Source organism: Anoplopoma fimbria, chromosome 24, assembly GCF_027596085.1.
Source record: "Anoplopoma fimbria isolate UVic2021 breed Golden Eagle Sablefish chromosome 24, Afim_UVic_2022, whole genome shotgun sequence".
NCBI lineage: Eukaryota > Metazoa > Chordata > Actinopteri > Perciformes > Anoplopomatidae > Anoplopoma > Anoplopoma fimbria.
The window spans coordinates 15,700,809-15,719,453 of NC_072472.1; the positions used below are offsets into that span (position 1 = coordinate 15,700,809).

The 18,645-nt window shown below is 36.4% G+C and overlaps 1 protein-coding gene across 1 annotated transcript in view; it reads left to right on the forward strand.

Moving 5' to 3' along the window:
- The window catches only part of LOC129113340 (cytoplasmic polyadenylation element-binding protein 4-like), a 28,733-nt gene extending 22,368 nt beyond the window's left edge, over positions 1–6,365 (forward strand). Inside the window, exons 7-10 of the mRNA XM_054625574.1 lie at positions 587–705; positions 874–988; positions 2,065–2,246; positions 5,923–6,365. Coding sequence (XP_054481549.1) covers positions 587–705; positions 874–988; positions 2,065–2,246; positions 5,923–6,150 — 644 coding nt within the window. The 3' untranslated portion in view covers positions 6,151–6,365. The remainder of the gene's footprint in view (positions 1–586; positions 706–873; positions 989–2,064; positions 2,247–5,922) is intronic.
- Positions 6,366–18,645: the final 12,280 nt, after the last annotated feature.

The window sequence follows — 18,645 nt, forward strand, 5'->3', positions numbered from 1 at the left end:
TCTAGTTTCTTCAGTACAGCATTGTTAGCCTTGTTAACAATGCTGTGCTGTGGCGTAGTGGAGAGCAAGGTAGTTCTCCAATCAGAGGGTCAGTGGTCGATACCCGGCTTTGGCAGTCGATGTGTCCTTGGGCAAGATACTTAACCCCAAGTTGCTCCTGAAGGCTTGCCATCGGTGTGGACTGGATGTTGCATGAATGTTAGTTAGAGTCTGATGGTGGCACCTTGCATGGTAGCCTGTCATCAGTGTGTGAATGGGTGAATGATATGTAATATACTACTGACTGTAAGTCGCTTTGGATAAAAGCGTCTGCTAAATGACTGTAATGTAATGTATACTCCCACTATTCAAACGTATGCATGTGTGCAGTCTGGTTTTGTCTTAAGGCTATTATCTGAAGCTTTTTGTAACCATGTGTGGACTGTTTGTCTGTTTCTCTGTCTGTTTGCAAAAGCTTATGCCTTCCTGCTGTGAATGCAGAATGTTGTGTTCAGGCACAGCAATCGTTGCACTAAATTCCAGTATGGCTCTTTGTCGGTACATTTTGTCCCCAGCAGCATGAATAACACTGCTGTATTTTGTGTAGGCTACGCCTTCCTGTTGTTCCAGGATGAGAGCTCAGTGCAGGCTTTGATTGATGCCTGCATCGAAGAGGACGGCAAGCTGTACCTCTGTGTGTCCAGCCCCACCATCAAAGACAAGCCGGTCAGTAGGAACACACACACACAAACACAGTCATCTGCTCATTTCTTATGCTGTTCGAACTAAACTCAGAGAAACTTGCGGTTATGAGAATGACTTTTACTTGACTTTACACCCAGCTTGTATTGAACTGTGCTTAGTGCTGAAACCTGTTGGTTTTGGGTTTGACAGGTCCAGATTCGCCCGTGGAACCTGAATGACAGCGATTTTGTGATGGATGGATCTCAGCCTCTGGACCCGAGGAAAACCATCTTTGTGGGAGGTGTCCCTCGTCCGCTCCGTGCAGGTAATCCTTTAATTTTCTAAGAGTATTTCTACTACGTGAATCAACAGCAAATCAGTGTTTATGATGACAAGACTTTAAACATTAAAGAAGAATACTGCGCATACGGGTTGAATCCCATATTATCCGTCATTTATCAAAGATCTTAAATACATTTTCAATCCATCTCTGCTTATGTTTTTACTGTATATCACACTGAGCAACACTAAGTAGCCACCATTTATTTCTCATGCTTCATTTCATCCAAATGGTTGAAATAGCAGCTATAAACAAAATTCTACTTTCTCTAAGACTCTGCAATGTGATCCAGCTTGTGTTCATAATAAATATTAGACCTGCTAAGAGGGTAGAGCTAAGAGAGTCACTGTGCAATGAGATCCGCTTTGACCTACACTGGTCCTGTCAGGAAGTACCCTCTGTGGCCCATGTGCTGTGAGGAATATTAAATCTCTTTTCATCCTGATAGCAAATTTATGTACACTGCGTGTTCATGTTTTCTGCACCGCTGGTAGCTGTGTTTTTGACTTCTTCGCTGTAGTTATGGCAATGACCAAGGTCATACATCCCTGTGCTGCATCAAATGTTTTATGACCATGTGTAATTTTGGGTCTAAATTTATATGTGTAGATTATACATATAAAAATAACTGCCATTTCATTTTTTATGTTTTAACAAGTAAAGCTGCCTTGTAAATTTGCAGGGTTATCGCCCCTTAATTTGCACGTTTGTTAACTGCTGTTAAGAAACACACAATAAAGACCATAAATCAACTTGTTGGGATTAATTGCAGCTATTTTTGCAGCAGACACTAGTCAAATATTTGCTCTATGAAATTCTGCTAAACTTAAATCCATCTGTGTCAACGGATTTAAGCTCTCAGATCAACAACCTTCATCAACATGGTGTGTTTGTGTTCACTGGCTACATTGGGACTGAGTTCATGTATAAAGCCTGTGTTTGTGTGCATGTAGTCGCTGGATATTGCCAGAATGTTTTTATTGTAGTCATGTCTTCTGCTTCTGTGCGTCAAACTTGTTTTTGGAATTTTTTGTTCACTGTGTCTTTTTCTCCCTTTGCAGTGGAGCTGGCCATGATCATGGACCGCCTGTATGGTGGGGTGTGCTACGCTGGCATCGACACAGACCCCGAGCTGAAGTACCCCAAGGGAGCAGGGCGGGTCGCCTTCTCTAATCAGCAGAGCTACATTGCTGCTATCAGTGCTCGCTTTGTACAGCTGCAGCATGGAGAAATCGATAAACGGGTGAGTGGAAAGAAAAGAGAGCTCAGTGTTTTTTGGTTTCCCCCCTCCAGTCCCCTTCGTTCTTAATTTGTCTCCCCACACCTCACTTCCTGTTCCGTTTGTCGCAAACTCTCCCCGCCTTTCCCCTTTTCTGAGTTGTGCTTGAAGAGAGAAATTCTAAATAGATCTTGAAAAATGCAGCACTGTATCCAGAATGTGTTTGCTTATTAGTGGAGATTGTGTAGTAGGGTAATAGTTGATTCACTTTAGAAGATCAGTGCAAGTAACAATACTTGTCCTGTCTCCAATCTTCAAGAATATATTTTCTCACTAATTCAAATGAATTCAAAATGTCTACCATGGAGTATGAGCACAGAACAGTATAACAAAATACTTTTGTTATAAGTAGTGCGCTATGAAAGTAAACTTGTAGTAAACTATAAAACCGACATGTCTTACTCCTACCTGGCCGTTGGATTCAATCCTTATTTGAATATAAAATAAGGAGGCTCCTCACACATAACAAGGGCCACTTTTGCTGAAAATATCTGTCCATGTGATTAACTCCTGATAATAATCTAAGCAAATGTTAAAGACCTCATAAAATATCACATTTATTTTGAGACCGGGAGAACGCTGGCGCTCCCGCCATAAATGCACGACCGTCTTGAAATTATGTTTTAGATATTTATTATTAGGATCGTTTTATATTTTTTAAAAATTAAGTCAATATCCACTCCATTAAATACCTTCACGCATTATTGTGGTGATATTAGAAAATGTGGGATAAATCTTTGCGGCCCCAGGAACAGCTTGTTATACAGCAAGCTGACAAGTGGTTTTCGTGTCATATCTGACCTGTTTCAGTTTATTTTTTCCCCACAAAGAGCTTATGATCGAAAATGTCCATCTCGTTCTGAGATGATTAAAGTGCCTTACTTGGATGTATTTGGAAAAGTGAGTATGGGGTAGCCCATACTGAAAGGAGAGCGCTGCAAACATTCATCCATCCTTTAAACAGATTACTAAAAGTTGTGATACCTTTTTATAAATCATAGTTTTGTGATACCGTCTCAAAGAGCTTTAGGAAAAGAGAGATTTATGTGAAAATTAGATTTGTTGTAGATAAATTGAACGCAACCCGTTTCCTTCTGAACTTGTTGCCAAATCACATACGTGTGGACAGAGATTCAGTTTAACGTTATAACCAAAAATAATTTTAAAAAAGCTGACGTGTGGTCCTGTTTTCAATCTCAACTTATTTAGTGATGCAGTTCAATTTATTTACATATTGGTAGGTGGGCCTGCTCTGCTTGCCATGTTCAAACTGCTCTTATTTGTGCTGCCTAGTGGTAGTACTCAAAGTTAGGGATTTCAGTTGACTCTTTTCAGGAGGGATTTAAAACATTGTCAGCTTTATCCTGAGTGGTTTGCTTCTCCATATAAATGTGTGAGACAAGAATTGAATTGTTTGAAAAATATCTTGACAATACCAATGCAATTGGTAGCATCTAAAAAAGATGAAACATAGTACCATGTGGTTGGAACATAAGCTCTGGCGTAAAAAAGGCTTGATTGCACTTTTGTTTATGTTAACCTTGTAGCCTGAAGTCTCATTATATTCTGTCAGTGTGTCCATCAGAGCTGGGATAGCTTAGCCTGGACTTGTGAGGTATGCCAATATGTTGTCGGGATAAAGAAACAAAGTATGGATACAGTCACCAAATATACCATTAATGTCCGGGTTAGACCTTATAGCTGTTGCCAGCGACTCAAAGACAGCGGTGAATAAAAGAGAGACAACCGCCCTGTCCAGTTCTGCATGATAAGTCTGGCCGAGATGTCCTTTTTAGTTTGTATTGGTGGAAGGGTGCCTATGGACCAATGTGAACAAGTTTGTGAATTTGAGATCTATGTTCCGTCTTTCAATTGTCTCAAACATTTATCGCCACTTGACGTGGTCAAATGCCTTTTCCACGCCGAGCAACACTTTAACACATTGGTTTTGGTCAGATGTCGAGCAATGGATTATATTAAAAAAATCTTCTTACTTTGGGAATTTATGATCTATTTTGGATGTATTCAGTTTAGTCAGTGTTGATTATGTCAGGAAGAATCGTGGTTTGGGTTAAATAATAATCAATGCCTGCTCAAATGATTCTGGGAGTCTACCTGTGAAAAATTGTGAAAAGAGGTTTCTTATCAGTTTTTGGTAAATTTGTTGTCGTAATCTATGGCCTGGTGATTTTCCGGATGCAAATAGGTTAAGGCTATTATCACCTCCTCCTCTGTAACACTGCCCTCTAGTGTCTACTTATTATAATCTGATAGTGCAGGAAGACCAAGCTTGACCAAAAAAAGCTTTATGCTCCCAGGGTTAAATCCTTGAAAATTGTAAAAAGATTGATGGTAGCTCAAGAAAATACAAAAAAAGCAACTGATGATAAAAAGTAGTGATATTTTAACTGCTGCTTTTACTGAGTCAAACGCACTCATCGCCCCAATGCGGGTATTCACTTTGAAGGTCGCATGATAAATCATCACATTAAACTTCACGCTTCTTTATTGAGTGGGCGAAAGGTTGGAACATGTCAATATTTTGGAGTTGCCATACATGAGCTCCTTTTTTCTTCAGCGCAGCATCTAGTCTTTGGAGGTTTTCTATCCATGTAGTGGAGAAACCTAATGACAAAAGCTCAGGACATTGCACTCTCCTGCTAACCATTTTTCTAAGAAGGCCATGGCGTCGTTACCTTCAGCTCCCTCTGCAAATCCAGTAATTCTCAAGTTATTAAACCCTTCTCTCTACAGTACAGGGTTGTTTTGGTGAGCTTCTATGCTTATTTATAACAATGCCTTATCAACAATTTCACAGAGACGTAAAATAACAGGAACAAAATATTAAAGTACAGTTTCAATAACGGCCGGGTTTAGAGCGGTTTATGACTACAGTGTTGAAGTTAGAGAGAAGTTTTTTTGATTTTAGACGTCTTGACAGATTATTTTATGACACTCCTGCAGCAACATTAAAAGTTGATCACTCGCTGTTTTTTTAAGTGAACTACTTCTCATTTGCAACAAACAGTCCAAAAATCACTCTGAATTGAAGAGGTAACTTCATGATATGAATTACTGGAATCATTTTATGCTGCTTTCTCATTTGCATAATTGCTGGGCAATTTTTGTAGACGGAGTACCTCTGTGACATTCAATGCTAATAGCACAATCCCTCGACACAATGCAGTTCGAAAAGCAAGTGGTGTATGGAATGGTCTGGAAAATGAGTTTGAAATTTCAACATTTGTAGGCTTACAGAATTCTGCTTCTTGTTCCATTACTGCCTGCAATATTTAAAACTCATCCACCAACGCTGCCACTTATAATGAAAGCTACTTTTAGAGTACTTAGTACAGAAGGTAAACACATTGGCTGTTGCTTAAAAAAAAAAGACTATAAATGGTATGAAAAAAGGTTTGATTGGAAATCTTAATGCTATACTGAATAATACCAGTAGTATACTTGTTACGTTTTCCAAACAAGCCATAAGTTTTAAGATGAACTTTTTGCCTTCAGGTGTTTAATTTCCTGCAAGTTTGCTGTAAAACATCTGGCAGAGACAGGATTTATAGCTGAACAGCAGCATACAGACAGAGAAATAACTTCACTAAATCCAAACTGTTCCCACCTTTGATTGCAGGTGGAAGTGAAGCCATACGTGCTGGATGACCAGCTGTGCGATGAGTGCCAGGGAACTCGCTGCGGCGGGAAGTTTGCGCCGTTCTTCTGCGCCAACGTCACCTGTCTGCAGTACTACTGCGAGTACTGCTGGGCGGCCATCCACTCACGCGCCGGACGAGAGTTTCACAAACCCCTGGTGAAGGAAGGAGGCGACCGACCCCGTCACATCTCCTTCCGCTGGAACTGAGCGGACGACAGAGAGGGAGAGGCAACAGGGGAGCAGGAGGGCAGGTAGTGCAGGAGTCGCAAATCATTGTACAAATAAATGCACTTTTCTGTTGCTGGTTCCTTTTCGTTCCAATTTCACTGAACCTTTTTCCTAATTTTTTTAAGTTAATATATATCTATATTTTGAAAATAGAAAAGAAAAACTGGAATTATATCCAAATATGTCCAGCAAGGAAAAAAGTTGTGTAACATATAATTTTATTTATGTGTTTTGATTTTTTTTATTATATTTTATTAGTTCTTAAAAAATACATATATAGGAAAGTTTGAGGTTTGATATGGTACTCTGCTATTCAATTGGCATTTTTTTTCTAAACAATGTATTTGATTTTAATTTTGATACAAAAGGCCCCAAAACAATACATTTCATTTGACATTTGATTGACTTATTTTGTAGCAGAGCTACTGCTTTTTATTTTGTACCTACTATCCAGAGGCTATTAATTTCTGAGAGGTGTGATTTAAGTTCTCTATTGATACAAGAGGCTCCAGAACAAATGTGAAATGGAAAAGGTGTTGCTAAAGAAGAGTGCACTTATTTCCAACCCTTAAGAGTGCAGATACAGTATATGAGACCCTTAGTAGTTAACCAAAGCTGAATCTTGAAATACTTTGAAGAACAGAGGGGGCCCACTGCAACACGAAATGGATTCTTTTCCCTCCCATATCAAAATGTTTGAACCTTTCTTTTTATTATTTCCAACGTCATACAAATACTTTGATGTTACTTGAAAATCGCAACAAAATTTTAGCAACACACATTTGGGTTTTGATCTCCATTTTGACATGCAAAAACTAATACCTCAAACTCAGCTGCTAATGTGCCGAATACAGTTAAAAAGAAAATGGAAAAAAGCATGAAAGAAAACATCGACCCCTGCTTGTGTTCTCCTTTCCTTAGAACTATAATCAAAGGGAAGTGATGCAACAGGCAGAGCGTGATGTGACTGGCACAGTTTTGTACTCACTTGCTTCATCACCTCCTTATTTTTATAATCAAACCCAGGGTTGTGCTATGGACAGAGCAGAGCATCATACAGTAAACAGTGATTAAGGGGAATGTATGGCATAGGTAGGCTACAGGAGAGACAGACCGGCTTACTGGTAAAGAGATAAGCCCAGCCCCACCGCCCCCTCCTCTTGTCTGCCTGCGGCCTCTGCTGCTAAGCTAGCAGCTAACAAAGGGGCGGGCCTCATTCATGGATCAAACCCTGCTTTCTGTGTCAGTACACAGCAAGGGTATTTATCCAGATCTTTCAGGACTGCGGTTATGGTATCTCCCAGAGAGAAGGCTGGTCAAGTGGCCACCTTTTTATTGCAGTTTCTACGGGGCTACCACCAAATGGGAAATGCCTGTCCTTTGTTTTGTTTTTTTAACGCTTTTGTGCAATTCTCCCCAGTCTTTAACGAAAAAGTTCAACTTTGCATCTGAGAGTCAGCTACATTTAATGAAAGAAGCAATTAAAGTCTGTCTGATTTCTCAATCGTCAGCACACATTTGAGTCACGGAGGGGTCTGCCCTTTCGGCAAACCCTTTATCCTTTCTCCTGCTAAGCTAATCCAACTCAGCATCCAGTGTTTTTGAAGCATAAATGAAGATAGTCTCTGCAGTGTGCTCTACTACTACACACTTTGTGACCCACATGCAGTTTGCTCTTGATAACAGTCGGTTGTCCCCAGTGTTTTTTTTTTTTTGGGAACCAAAGATGGCTGTGCAGTAGTGGGTCATACTGTAGCTCATTTCTTATTTAGGTCTTTATTCTTATTTTCTCTCATTTCTTCAAGGATGTTTTCTCATATATATATTTTAAATTCTGTCACTTCTACCCAGTTTTGCTCAACTGTCAAGCCCAGCAAACCAAAGATTGGCCTTGAACATAATATATTTATATACATATATATATAAGACAGTGCAGTCAAAACACATTAAAACACCACTGGAAAAACAACAGGGCTTTTAGACACACACATACATACACACACATACATACATACACACACACACATACACACACAAACACAAGGCCTCACACTCATAGCTCAAAATGAAGGTGCACGCTGGTAGGCACTAGTTCTTTTTATCTCAAATAGGTCTGCGTAAAGTTTAACATAAAGTGCACATTCACACAGCATAAGTAAAACTAATCCTTACATTAGTTTGACGTTTTAAGTCACTCAGCGGTTACCTACTAGCCGAGCATTTAAATATGTCAGGGAGTTAGTACAGAAACTTGATTATACACACTAGTGAGAAACGTATCCTCATATCGGCGTCGTTGCACCAGTTTTGCACCCTGGACATTAGTTTTGTGGGTGTGGTGGGTGAGCATTTTAGAAGTTAAAACACTTTGTGAAGAATTTGCTGTTAAATGAGATGAAAAAAAATTATTTTATACATGGCCTGCTGATTTTTGGTACAGTGTTTTCTAGCTAAATTATTTTGTCATGCACATATAAACATTTATTATGCACTACTTTTCTAAATATTTTTTCTTTTTCCAACAGTCATTTTAGGCACATTTTTCACAAATGGGGAAACTCCTTTTTGCAATACCTCAATTTTTCACATTGTGAAAGGTAGCTTTTGTACTTTTGTTACTGAGAGATCTGCATATATGGAAATGTTCATTTTAAGAAAAAAAGTTGGGTGATTTCAATATATATTATTTTCAATTATGCTTTTTATACATTTCAGTGCTGAGGAAACTTTACAACTAAGTGCGCACTTCTGTTGATGCGGCTTCAGATCTGCAGAGGAGAGACCAAAGTGTATTGCTCTCTTGGTCTTAGCTTTTCGTACACTAGATATTTCCAGTCAATCTGGTCAATAACAGCATGGCGAGAATAGAAAAAAAGAAAAAAAAACAGTTGTAATTTGAAATTGATGTTAATGTCTCTAAACATGGCTATACTAGTTGGAAAATGGTAACTTCTGTCTTGGTTTCCTCTCCATAGATGGATTATAACTTATTATAAGGAGAATGCAAAATTTGGTTCATGCTTAATGCTGAATCTCGTATCACAAGAATGGATGTTTGGTGTTTAGATATTTTAATATTTCAAAAAAAGTATATATATATATTCTTGAACTTGCCAACTAGCACCTATTGTAATCCTTAGCATGCATGACAAAAAAAGAGAAAATGACAAGTACATGAATTAGCTATTAAAATTAATTGTTGTGGTGTGCACCAAATGTTTCTCAACTATTAAGTTGTTAAGGACACCCCAAAACCCGCTCTCACCTCACCTCACCCCCCTCTCCCCTCCCCTCCCCACGTGTTGATCTCCTCGCTTCCCCATTTGCAGACCTCTGCAGGATGCACATGACAGAGATAAGACGAGAAACCAGACAGAAACGTAACTTTTAATCGATTTGGCAGTGCAGGACTTTGAGCATCCTTATAGAAACACTGTTTAAAAAGACTTGAGAACTCATTCCCGCTGTCTGTCGAGGTGATCTTATATAGACCTATCTGGAGGAAGGGGAGCTTAAAGACTTGAATGTGGTAAATGTTGCAAGTTAACTTCAAGTTGTTATGTGCAATACTTCTTTTGAACCTTTTTCCAGATAAAGACTCTTTGCAATGTAATTCTTTAATGCCATTTTTAATTGCAGACATTTAATTAAAGAAGATGTTAATATGTTTTTCACAGTCATTTTCTACTGTTATTGTAATCCTTTTCATGCTGGTGTTTGTAAAAAAGAAAAGAAATCAAACTATTTGTACTAATATAAATAATTGAAGTTATTTTTAAAACATTAAAGGTTTTGTGCTCATTTGCTTATTTTGTTTATTTTAAGCTACTGTGATTGATTGCATTGTAATTATTAGGTCAACAATGTATTTAGCTGTTTATTGGTATATTTTTAATTGGAATGTATAATTGATTTTTATAATTTTGATCAGATTTTTGTTATATTTTTGAGGTGAAGCTTTTAATATGTTAAAGTGTCTAGTTTTTACTAATTGCTATATTGTGCTCCACAATATATGGTTCACATTTTCTGAAGGAAAATAAATATTTAAATATTTGTCTGTTAATGATGTTACTTAATGGCAAGATTTCAATAGTTTTTAACTGTGTATGGGAAGGTTGTTGTATTTATTAATAGCATTTTTTACTTAAGATATCACCTTAATTTTTATTGTCATTTCACTTTATAAGTTCCTATTTTTGTATTTTCCTTTCTAATTAAGTTATGTAATACGGATATGTCCATATTTCTAGGAGTTGGTCTGTAGAAGTGCTAGTGAAACGAAAAAGAAAAATCTAATGTTATTTAATTGTTTGCAGCCAACTATTTATAACAGTATGCATAATTTTTAAATATTTGTAATGTGAAATGTTGAATGAAATAAATCTTAACTGTGATGAAAATATGTGCCTGGTGTGCTTATTTTTGTTAATACTTGGTCATTTAAAGCTGTTATGACATGGTCTCGCTAGCTACAAGACAACCCTACAATATTTGGTCACATCTTTCTGTGTAACAATTCCAGTTTAGCTCTCATGTAGAAGAATATTTAGCATGCGCTGTCGGTCCAAGCGGTAACCGAGCAACAAGCTCAAAGGTGGTACTTCACTGCCCACACTACCTTTGAACACACCCAGCAGTGATGTCATGGTGTACTGACCAAACCCTGGAGTACACTTCTACATCACTGCAGCAATATTAGTGGAACTATTAAAAGTAATTAAAATAACATGTTTGTCTTGTGATGTTAATCTTTAAAGGGGCAAGATATTGGGAGCATTCCAATTGCCTCTCAACAGCTCCCAACTCAACGACGGCGAGCCGGGTTTACCTGAGGGGAATACGAAGGATGGGCGCTACACTTCCACGACAACACTGTCTGTAAGAACGGCATTGTCATTGTGAGCTAGCCAGTGGGGCACGCGTTAATGTAGGAACATGCACTAAAATGCAAGTTTTCTGACACATGCTCAGAGGACAAGGAGCTTAAAGTGTGACACCAGAAGCTTTCTACAAGTCATCATTTCTAACCTGACAAACACTTGTTAAGTTGACCAAGTTTGAGCTTTTAACATTTTTTTACCTTACTATTACTTTTTTGGGCATATTATGCTATGACTTTTATTTGACATGCTATTCTTTGACTGTTTTATGATTTAATTTGACACACCGTACCATGACTTTTTTATTACTTTTTTCACCATATATACTATGACTATTTTATGGCATACTATACTACAACTTTTTCGGATTTTTGTTGACATACAATATTATGACTTTTTCTAATTTTCCAGCATACAATACTTTTTCTTTGGCATTCCATACTACAACATAGTATACCATGACTTTTATTTGACATCCTATACTATGACTTTTTTTTACAAGCCATACTATAACATTTTAGGACTTTTTTCGACTAATAAACAATTGGGTTTTTTAGACAATATTCTTTGACTGTTTACTACTGTTTTTTAAATGCCATATTCCGAATTTGTTTGGATAAACTATTTTATGATTTTTTTTCGACATCCTATACTATGACTTGTTTATGACTTTTTTGGACTTACCATACTATTATTGTTTTATGACTTTTTACGACCTTATTTTCAAATTATCATTTCTTTTCAACATGCTATACTATGACTTTTTCATGACGTACAATACGATGAGTTATTTATCACTTTTTTCGAGGAATGCTATACGATGACTTTTTTCGACATACTTTACTAAGACTTTTTTAATCTCATTCACATGTCTATCATATTGTACTTAAAGTTGACAAACCAGTTTCTGCCATGGTTTCCTTAAGCCAATCACATCGTTGCTGACAAACTTTAAAAATATGCTCTGCTGCTGCTGTCAGTTGTCATTTCAGCATAATTCAGATATGACCCTCCTTCAAACCCAGTCATCACAGGCAAGCTCGTCAGGCAGCATAAGGATTGCAGGAGGTCCCTTCATCACCACCAATGATGGTCACTTTTCCAACATACTATATTATGACTTTTTTCGACATATTATACTATGACTTTTTTTTTAACATACTATACTATGACTTCTGTTCGACTTTTTCCAACATACTAAACTATGAATTTTTTGACATGCTATACTATGACTTTTTTCCTTTTCTTTGACAAACTATACTATGACCTTTTTTTTTTCTAATAACTACGCTATGACTTTTTTTGACAGACTATATCATGACTTTTTGAGTCTACAGATTAGACTTGCTTTAAAAAAAAGAAACTAGTCAGTCCTAATCCTTAGGAATAAAGTGGCATAAAAGATACAGGTTTTGTCTTACTATACTATGACTTTTTTTCCGACTTTTTTTGACATACTATACTATGACTTTTTTTATTTTTATTACTACACCAATTTTTTATTTTTTTGACATACTATATTATTACTTTTTTCGACATACTCTACATAGTTTTTTCACTTTCTTTGACATACTATGACTATTTTTTTCAACATAATATACCATGACCTTTTTTCGAAATGCTGTACTACGTCTTTTTTTTTTTTTATTCTATGACTTGTTTTCTATTCTATACTTTTACTTTTTCATGACTTTTGACATGCTATACTATGAGTTATTCATGACTTTTTCAGCATGCTATACTATTACTTTTTCTAACTTTTTTCAATAAACTATACTATGACTTTTTAAATCATACATTTAAAAAAATGTTCAAACATTCTATACTCAATACTTATTTCAGACAAGCTATACTATGAGCTATTTGTGACTTTTTTCAACATTTTATACAATGTATTTTTCAGATTCTTTTCAAACTACCACAACCATGACTTTTTCATAACTTCTTTCAACATGTTATACTATATATACTATAATATGTCTTATTTTGGACATGCTCCCTGATGTCATTTTATAACTTTTTTCGACCTGCTATACTATGACTTTTTATGACTTTTTTCAATAAAATACTCTGACTTTAATCGACATGCTATCCTATGACTTTTAAAAAAACATTTTTTATGGCATCCTAAACAATATTTTTTTTAGGGATATGACTTTACTTCTTACTTCATCTATTCACCCTTTCGCATGGAAATATTTAACTCACATGTTTTATCGTTTTTACGACATTTTATGCTTTGACTTTTTTACATTTGTATGGTACACTATATTATGACTTGTACAGCATACTTAACGATGACATTTTCAGGACTTACTATAATCGGACTTTCTTGTGATAAACTATACTATGACCATTACTATAACATTTAAATTAACTTTGTATTACTTTTACTTTTATTTTTTAGAACTTTTTCAATGCTTATAATACCATAAATTGTTCTTGGCTGTTTAACGATATACAAGTCTATGTTGGGTTTTTTTACATGCTATTCTGACGTTTTTTTCATGGTATACTGTACTATAACTTTTTGATGATTTGTATACATACATACATGACATTTCAGACATTCAGATATAGATATACTATACTATGAACCTTTTTGAGTTTTTATGGCATACATTTCAATTACTTTGTATGACATATAACACTGTGATTTCTTGTGAAATACTATACTATTAGTCTTTAAGACTATTTTACAAAACACCTGACTATAACTTTTTTGTACTTATTGTAAGCAGTGGCATATGTGTGTGACATACAGAGTGCTTCATGACATTTTTCAGGCATAGGATATTCTTCTCTATATTACATACTATACTTCTATTCACATTCTATTCACAAAAGACTTTACTTTTACTTTTCATAACATACTATAAATGACTATTTATGACTTTTTTACGACATATGCTGTGACTTTTTTACTACTTTTCATGAAATTCTAAACTAAGACTTCTAACGACATACTCTACTATGAATACATTTTCTGACGTACAACACTATGACACTGTCATGACTTATTACTATGAGATTTTTCTAGACTTTTCAGGAGATACTATACTATGACTTTTTATGATTTTTTTTATTTTATTCTATACAATGACCTTTTATGACTTTTCCATGACATACCACGCAATTACTTTTGTAAAGAAATGTATTGCATACTATATCATTACTTTTTATAACTTTATGTCATGCTGTACAAATACTTCTGAACACCTTTTTTCTTACATGCCATACTATGACTTTTTATTTCATTTTTCATGACCTTCTCAATTAGAGATTATTGTCTGTGGGAGAACAGTGACTTCTAGTTATTTCACTAGCAGGGACCACGCCACAATAATGATAGTTAAGTGATTTTATTATGAGAAGAATTATTGAATAATGTAGATGAGTAATGGCAGAGAAGGAGAAGATGAGGGTAGAGGTCCTGTGATCAGGCAAGTCCAGGTGTCTGACGTAGTCAGCGGGGGAGAAGGGAGACTCAGGATGGGGGTTCCGTCTCGGGTTTAAGTAGGCCGAGCCAGCTACGGACCCCGGGTGGTGCCTGAAAAGAGGAGCGAAGGAGATAGGGCGAGAGGGGAGAAGAGGGAATGGTTAAGGTGGGTCAGGAAGGAGGATGAATGGATGGGAGGGAGGAAAAGGGTGGGATCGAGAAGATGGAAACGAACAGTGCTTGGTGGGATGACTAGGTATAAGTAGACTTGTCAGGTGATTAGAGGAGTGGTTGAGGCGTGGCCCTGCTCCCGAACCTTAGTTAACAAGTTGTTTTTTTTCATTTCGAACCGCATCTCTGTTTAATCAGCTGATGCACACATACGTAGGCCTTCAACTCAGGATCACAGGCATATTGACAACTCCAATGTTTGTCCACATGTAATGGGGATTTTACACATCATTTTTAGAACCCAGACAATTTTTGATATTGATGTCTTTCCAGGTGTGTAAAAGTGTGGTGATGCAATTTCTGTGGTTCTCGTCTTACACTTGACAAATGAAAGGGCAGTGGTTAGATCTATGCAGGTGTACGTGTCTTAGACTGAACTCTTTGTCTGGGTGGGTAGGTTTGTTCTTCGTCACTGAGCTGGATTAGACATAAACATAAAATCTGTTTCACCTCTACTCCCTTTTAAATAGGATGTGTGCTCAGTGTTAGTGGTACTGCTCCAGCCTGAAGCACAATACAGGAAGTGGGTTTAAACGGACCTAAATAGAACTACATGTAATGTTTGGAGTTCAATGTTTCCTGTATTAATCCACCTATTTGTTTTGCATTGTCTTACTGTCCTTCAACCTGTTTTCTTTCCAAAATGTTGATTCAGGTCTGATAGTGAACTGTTCTTTTTGAAAATGCGTTATTGACTATTTTAACAAAAAAAAACGTATCTCTTTCCAGATTCCTTTTACAGCATCATTATTTTCTTTAACTTTTGAAAATCTGCACACATCAACAATTGTTACCGTGTTTTACGATTGTTTGTCCTATGTTCCCACAACCAAGTTTCTATGTGCCAAAATCGTCATGCAAAGAGCCAAAGTGAGTTGCTAAATTCTCACATTTAAAAACAAAATTCTGAATTTAAATACAAAAATTAAAAAACCATAATCCCATGCTCAGTCTTTAAGAATACAGACATCTCATATTACCAGAACTGTCAAGAGTTAAGATTGTGGTCGATGCAGAACTGAAAAATCAACTGATGCAGTGAATCACAGTCCAATATTTTTACCTTGTAATAATGTAAGAGCTGCTATAAAAGTATACTTTCTGGTGTTATGCAAATTGAAACAGGAAGCTGGCTCATTATGTGTTAATCTGCAATCACAGTGCAGCTGCTTACGCTTGCCAGTTTATGTGCATTTCAGCCCCTATCGCATAATTAAATGGCCTACTTTCACGGCTACATTAATGCAAGCAGCTTTGTGTTTGTAATCATAATTAGCTGCATGATCTAAACCCCTCTTCTCTGTTTCCTCAACCACCCTAAATCCTCTTACCCACATCATTTCTCTCTCACCTGCTCGAATAGTATGAATACTTTTGTAAAGATCTGGATTCACATGGAGCATCTACAATGAATAGAAACAGTATGTTCTCATACAGTGAATCTCGTACAGGCTAAGAGTAGAGCAAAGATTATGAAAAGACTTGCAGCATTGTTGTGCTCTTAGAGACATACAGGCTTTAATCCACTTACAATCTGCAGTCTGCGTCTGTGACAGACTGTCACTCAACCGATTGTGTGGCAAAATAAATTAGAATGTATTGATTTTACTTTGTAGTCATCTCAGCCTTCATTATTCCTAATAGGAATGATTCAAAACATAGATTGGACAAGGAAAATAGGACACGTATCAATCAATCCTTAAAACCAAGCATGAACTCTTTTTTGAACAGTCCAGTAATGCCTATATTGAGTGAGTCATCAGTAATCACTCCTTCTGCTGAGTTACACTAATAGCTTCTACCAAGTTGCTCCCTCTAATAATGTCAGGGTGTAATCCTGACCAGCTAATGAACAATCAAGTAGGATTTCAGGTGCAGAGTAAACCTCGAACTGATGCCCCAACCTTTTCACCACACCACACTGTAGGTGAAAGAGGGTGAGAAAAGAAGAGTCAGAGACAGAGATGATTTCTATTTGTTCTGGTTGATGGAAGAAAAGAGGAAGAAAGGAAAATATATGTTGGATGCTAACCGGCTGGATAAAATCTTTCGCCCTCAAGTCCTCATTTGATTCCCTGCTACTGCAAAAAAAGTATACGGTGAGTGCTGTAATATCAGTATGAATTGTGTAACTATGATGTAAAATACTGTCTTTCTTAAATAAAAAAAGTTATTGTTATGGCATTATTAGTTGGTTTTGTCATAAAACACTACACATAAAATGTTCGCTAAATAAATATTTTTTATGATCAATAATATTTCATAATTCAAATTTGAAAGCTTAACCCTGACATCTACAAAATTTGGGCAAAATGTCCTTTTTTCTAAATATTTATCAGTGTTGGAATTTACTCAGGTACTGTAGTGAAGTACAAATTTGAGGTTCTTGTACTTTACGTGGCTATAGATTACAATTTCTCACACACTTTCACTTCAGTGATACCCACGTTTCTCAAAATTTGGGGATTTTGAATTTTTCTGATGAACTGAAGGATGAAATGTTCCTTAATAGGTCGAGAAAGTTGTCCTTCATCTTAAACTAAATGAACTAATTATAAACATCTTGGACTATAACGCCTGATTTAATAAAGCAGTAACATATTTATGTCAAGAGCATAACTATACTTGTATTTTCCTCCAAGTGGGGAAGTGCTGAATGTGTAGCAGTAATAATAATCCAAAAACACAACACTTGCAAAATAAGAACTTTTACTAGTGATACTTTAAGTGAAGTTTGTTGGTAATATTAACTTACTTTTACTCGGACCAACAATAACATTTTATCTGTGTTAAGGTCCTCACATCTGTTAAGTCTTCCACCTGTTTAAACACTTTTAGAAACATGTAAAAGTAGGTTAATTAACAAGGAGGTCAATTATCTGTATTGTAAATCAGCAGTCATTCTTAATTGGATTATGTAGAGGCAGGAAAGCACCACAGCCAACAGTATCACTTTGGTACTACATGTACCAGGTCAAGACAGACAAGCTTATACACATGAAATATACACCCACAAAGACTTAACACAGTGATACAGTGATCCACTTTAGATTTCCTGTCTCATTTTGTTGCAGAGAGATGTATTTTTTTAGCGTTTACACCAGCGTTCAATAATACAGGAAGAATCTGATGAGAATTCCTCTAACTGTGCAACAAAAGCAGGCCAAGAAATCAACATTTCTTCTGTTCATGATATATATGCAGCATTGGACATGCACTCTCTAGTTCAAATTACAACATCAGGGTGGTAATCTGCAGAATGGAAAAGACAGAGAGGATCAAAACTGAGGAAGTGAAAGACTTTGGGCTACTCATCATGAGCTAAAGCTCTCCTACCTCACAGCACCCCAAATCCTTGTGCTTGCTTGAGCTCGTTCACAAGCAAGTGCAAACAAAGCTTTATTTCCTGGCCTTTGTGTAGCATCTAAAATAGAAAGCTCTCTTCTGTGACATTTGTCTTTCCAACAGCAGGGTGCAGCATATCACAACAAGTTACTTACTGAAAAACTACATGATCAAACAAAGTAACCCAAGGTATAGACTAACTATTGAGTACTGGACTATAATACTTTAACGTAATAATTAACTAAGAAAAAAACAAAAAAAATCAGTGTAATTTCTTATATGGCATTTTGTACAAAAGGTCAAGATTATTAACTTTGGTTTTGGTGCAAATGAAGTCAATTTGGAAACAGGACCAAAATACTTTTAACTGTACACGACAGATAAAGTTAAATCAGAGTAGCAACATCTTGAATAGAATATGATAGCAGATTTAATAAAAAATCCCTTTTTTCATGTCTTAAAAATGTCATGGCTCTGCTGTAATGTTGAGTCCCCAGGATCATAATGATTGAAAAGGCATTTTTCAGCACTTTCATTAACTTCTTGGATTTGTGTGTACCAGACAAAGGAGCAGCC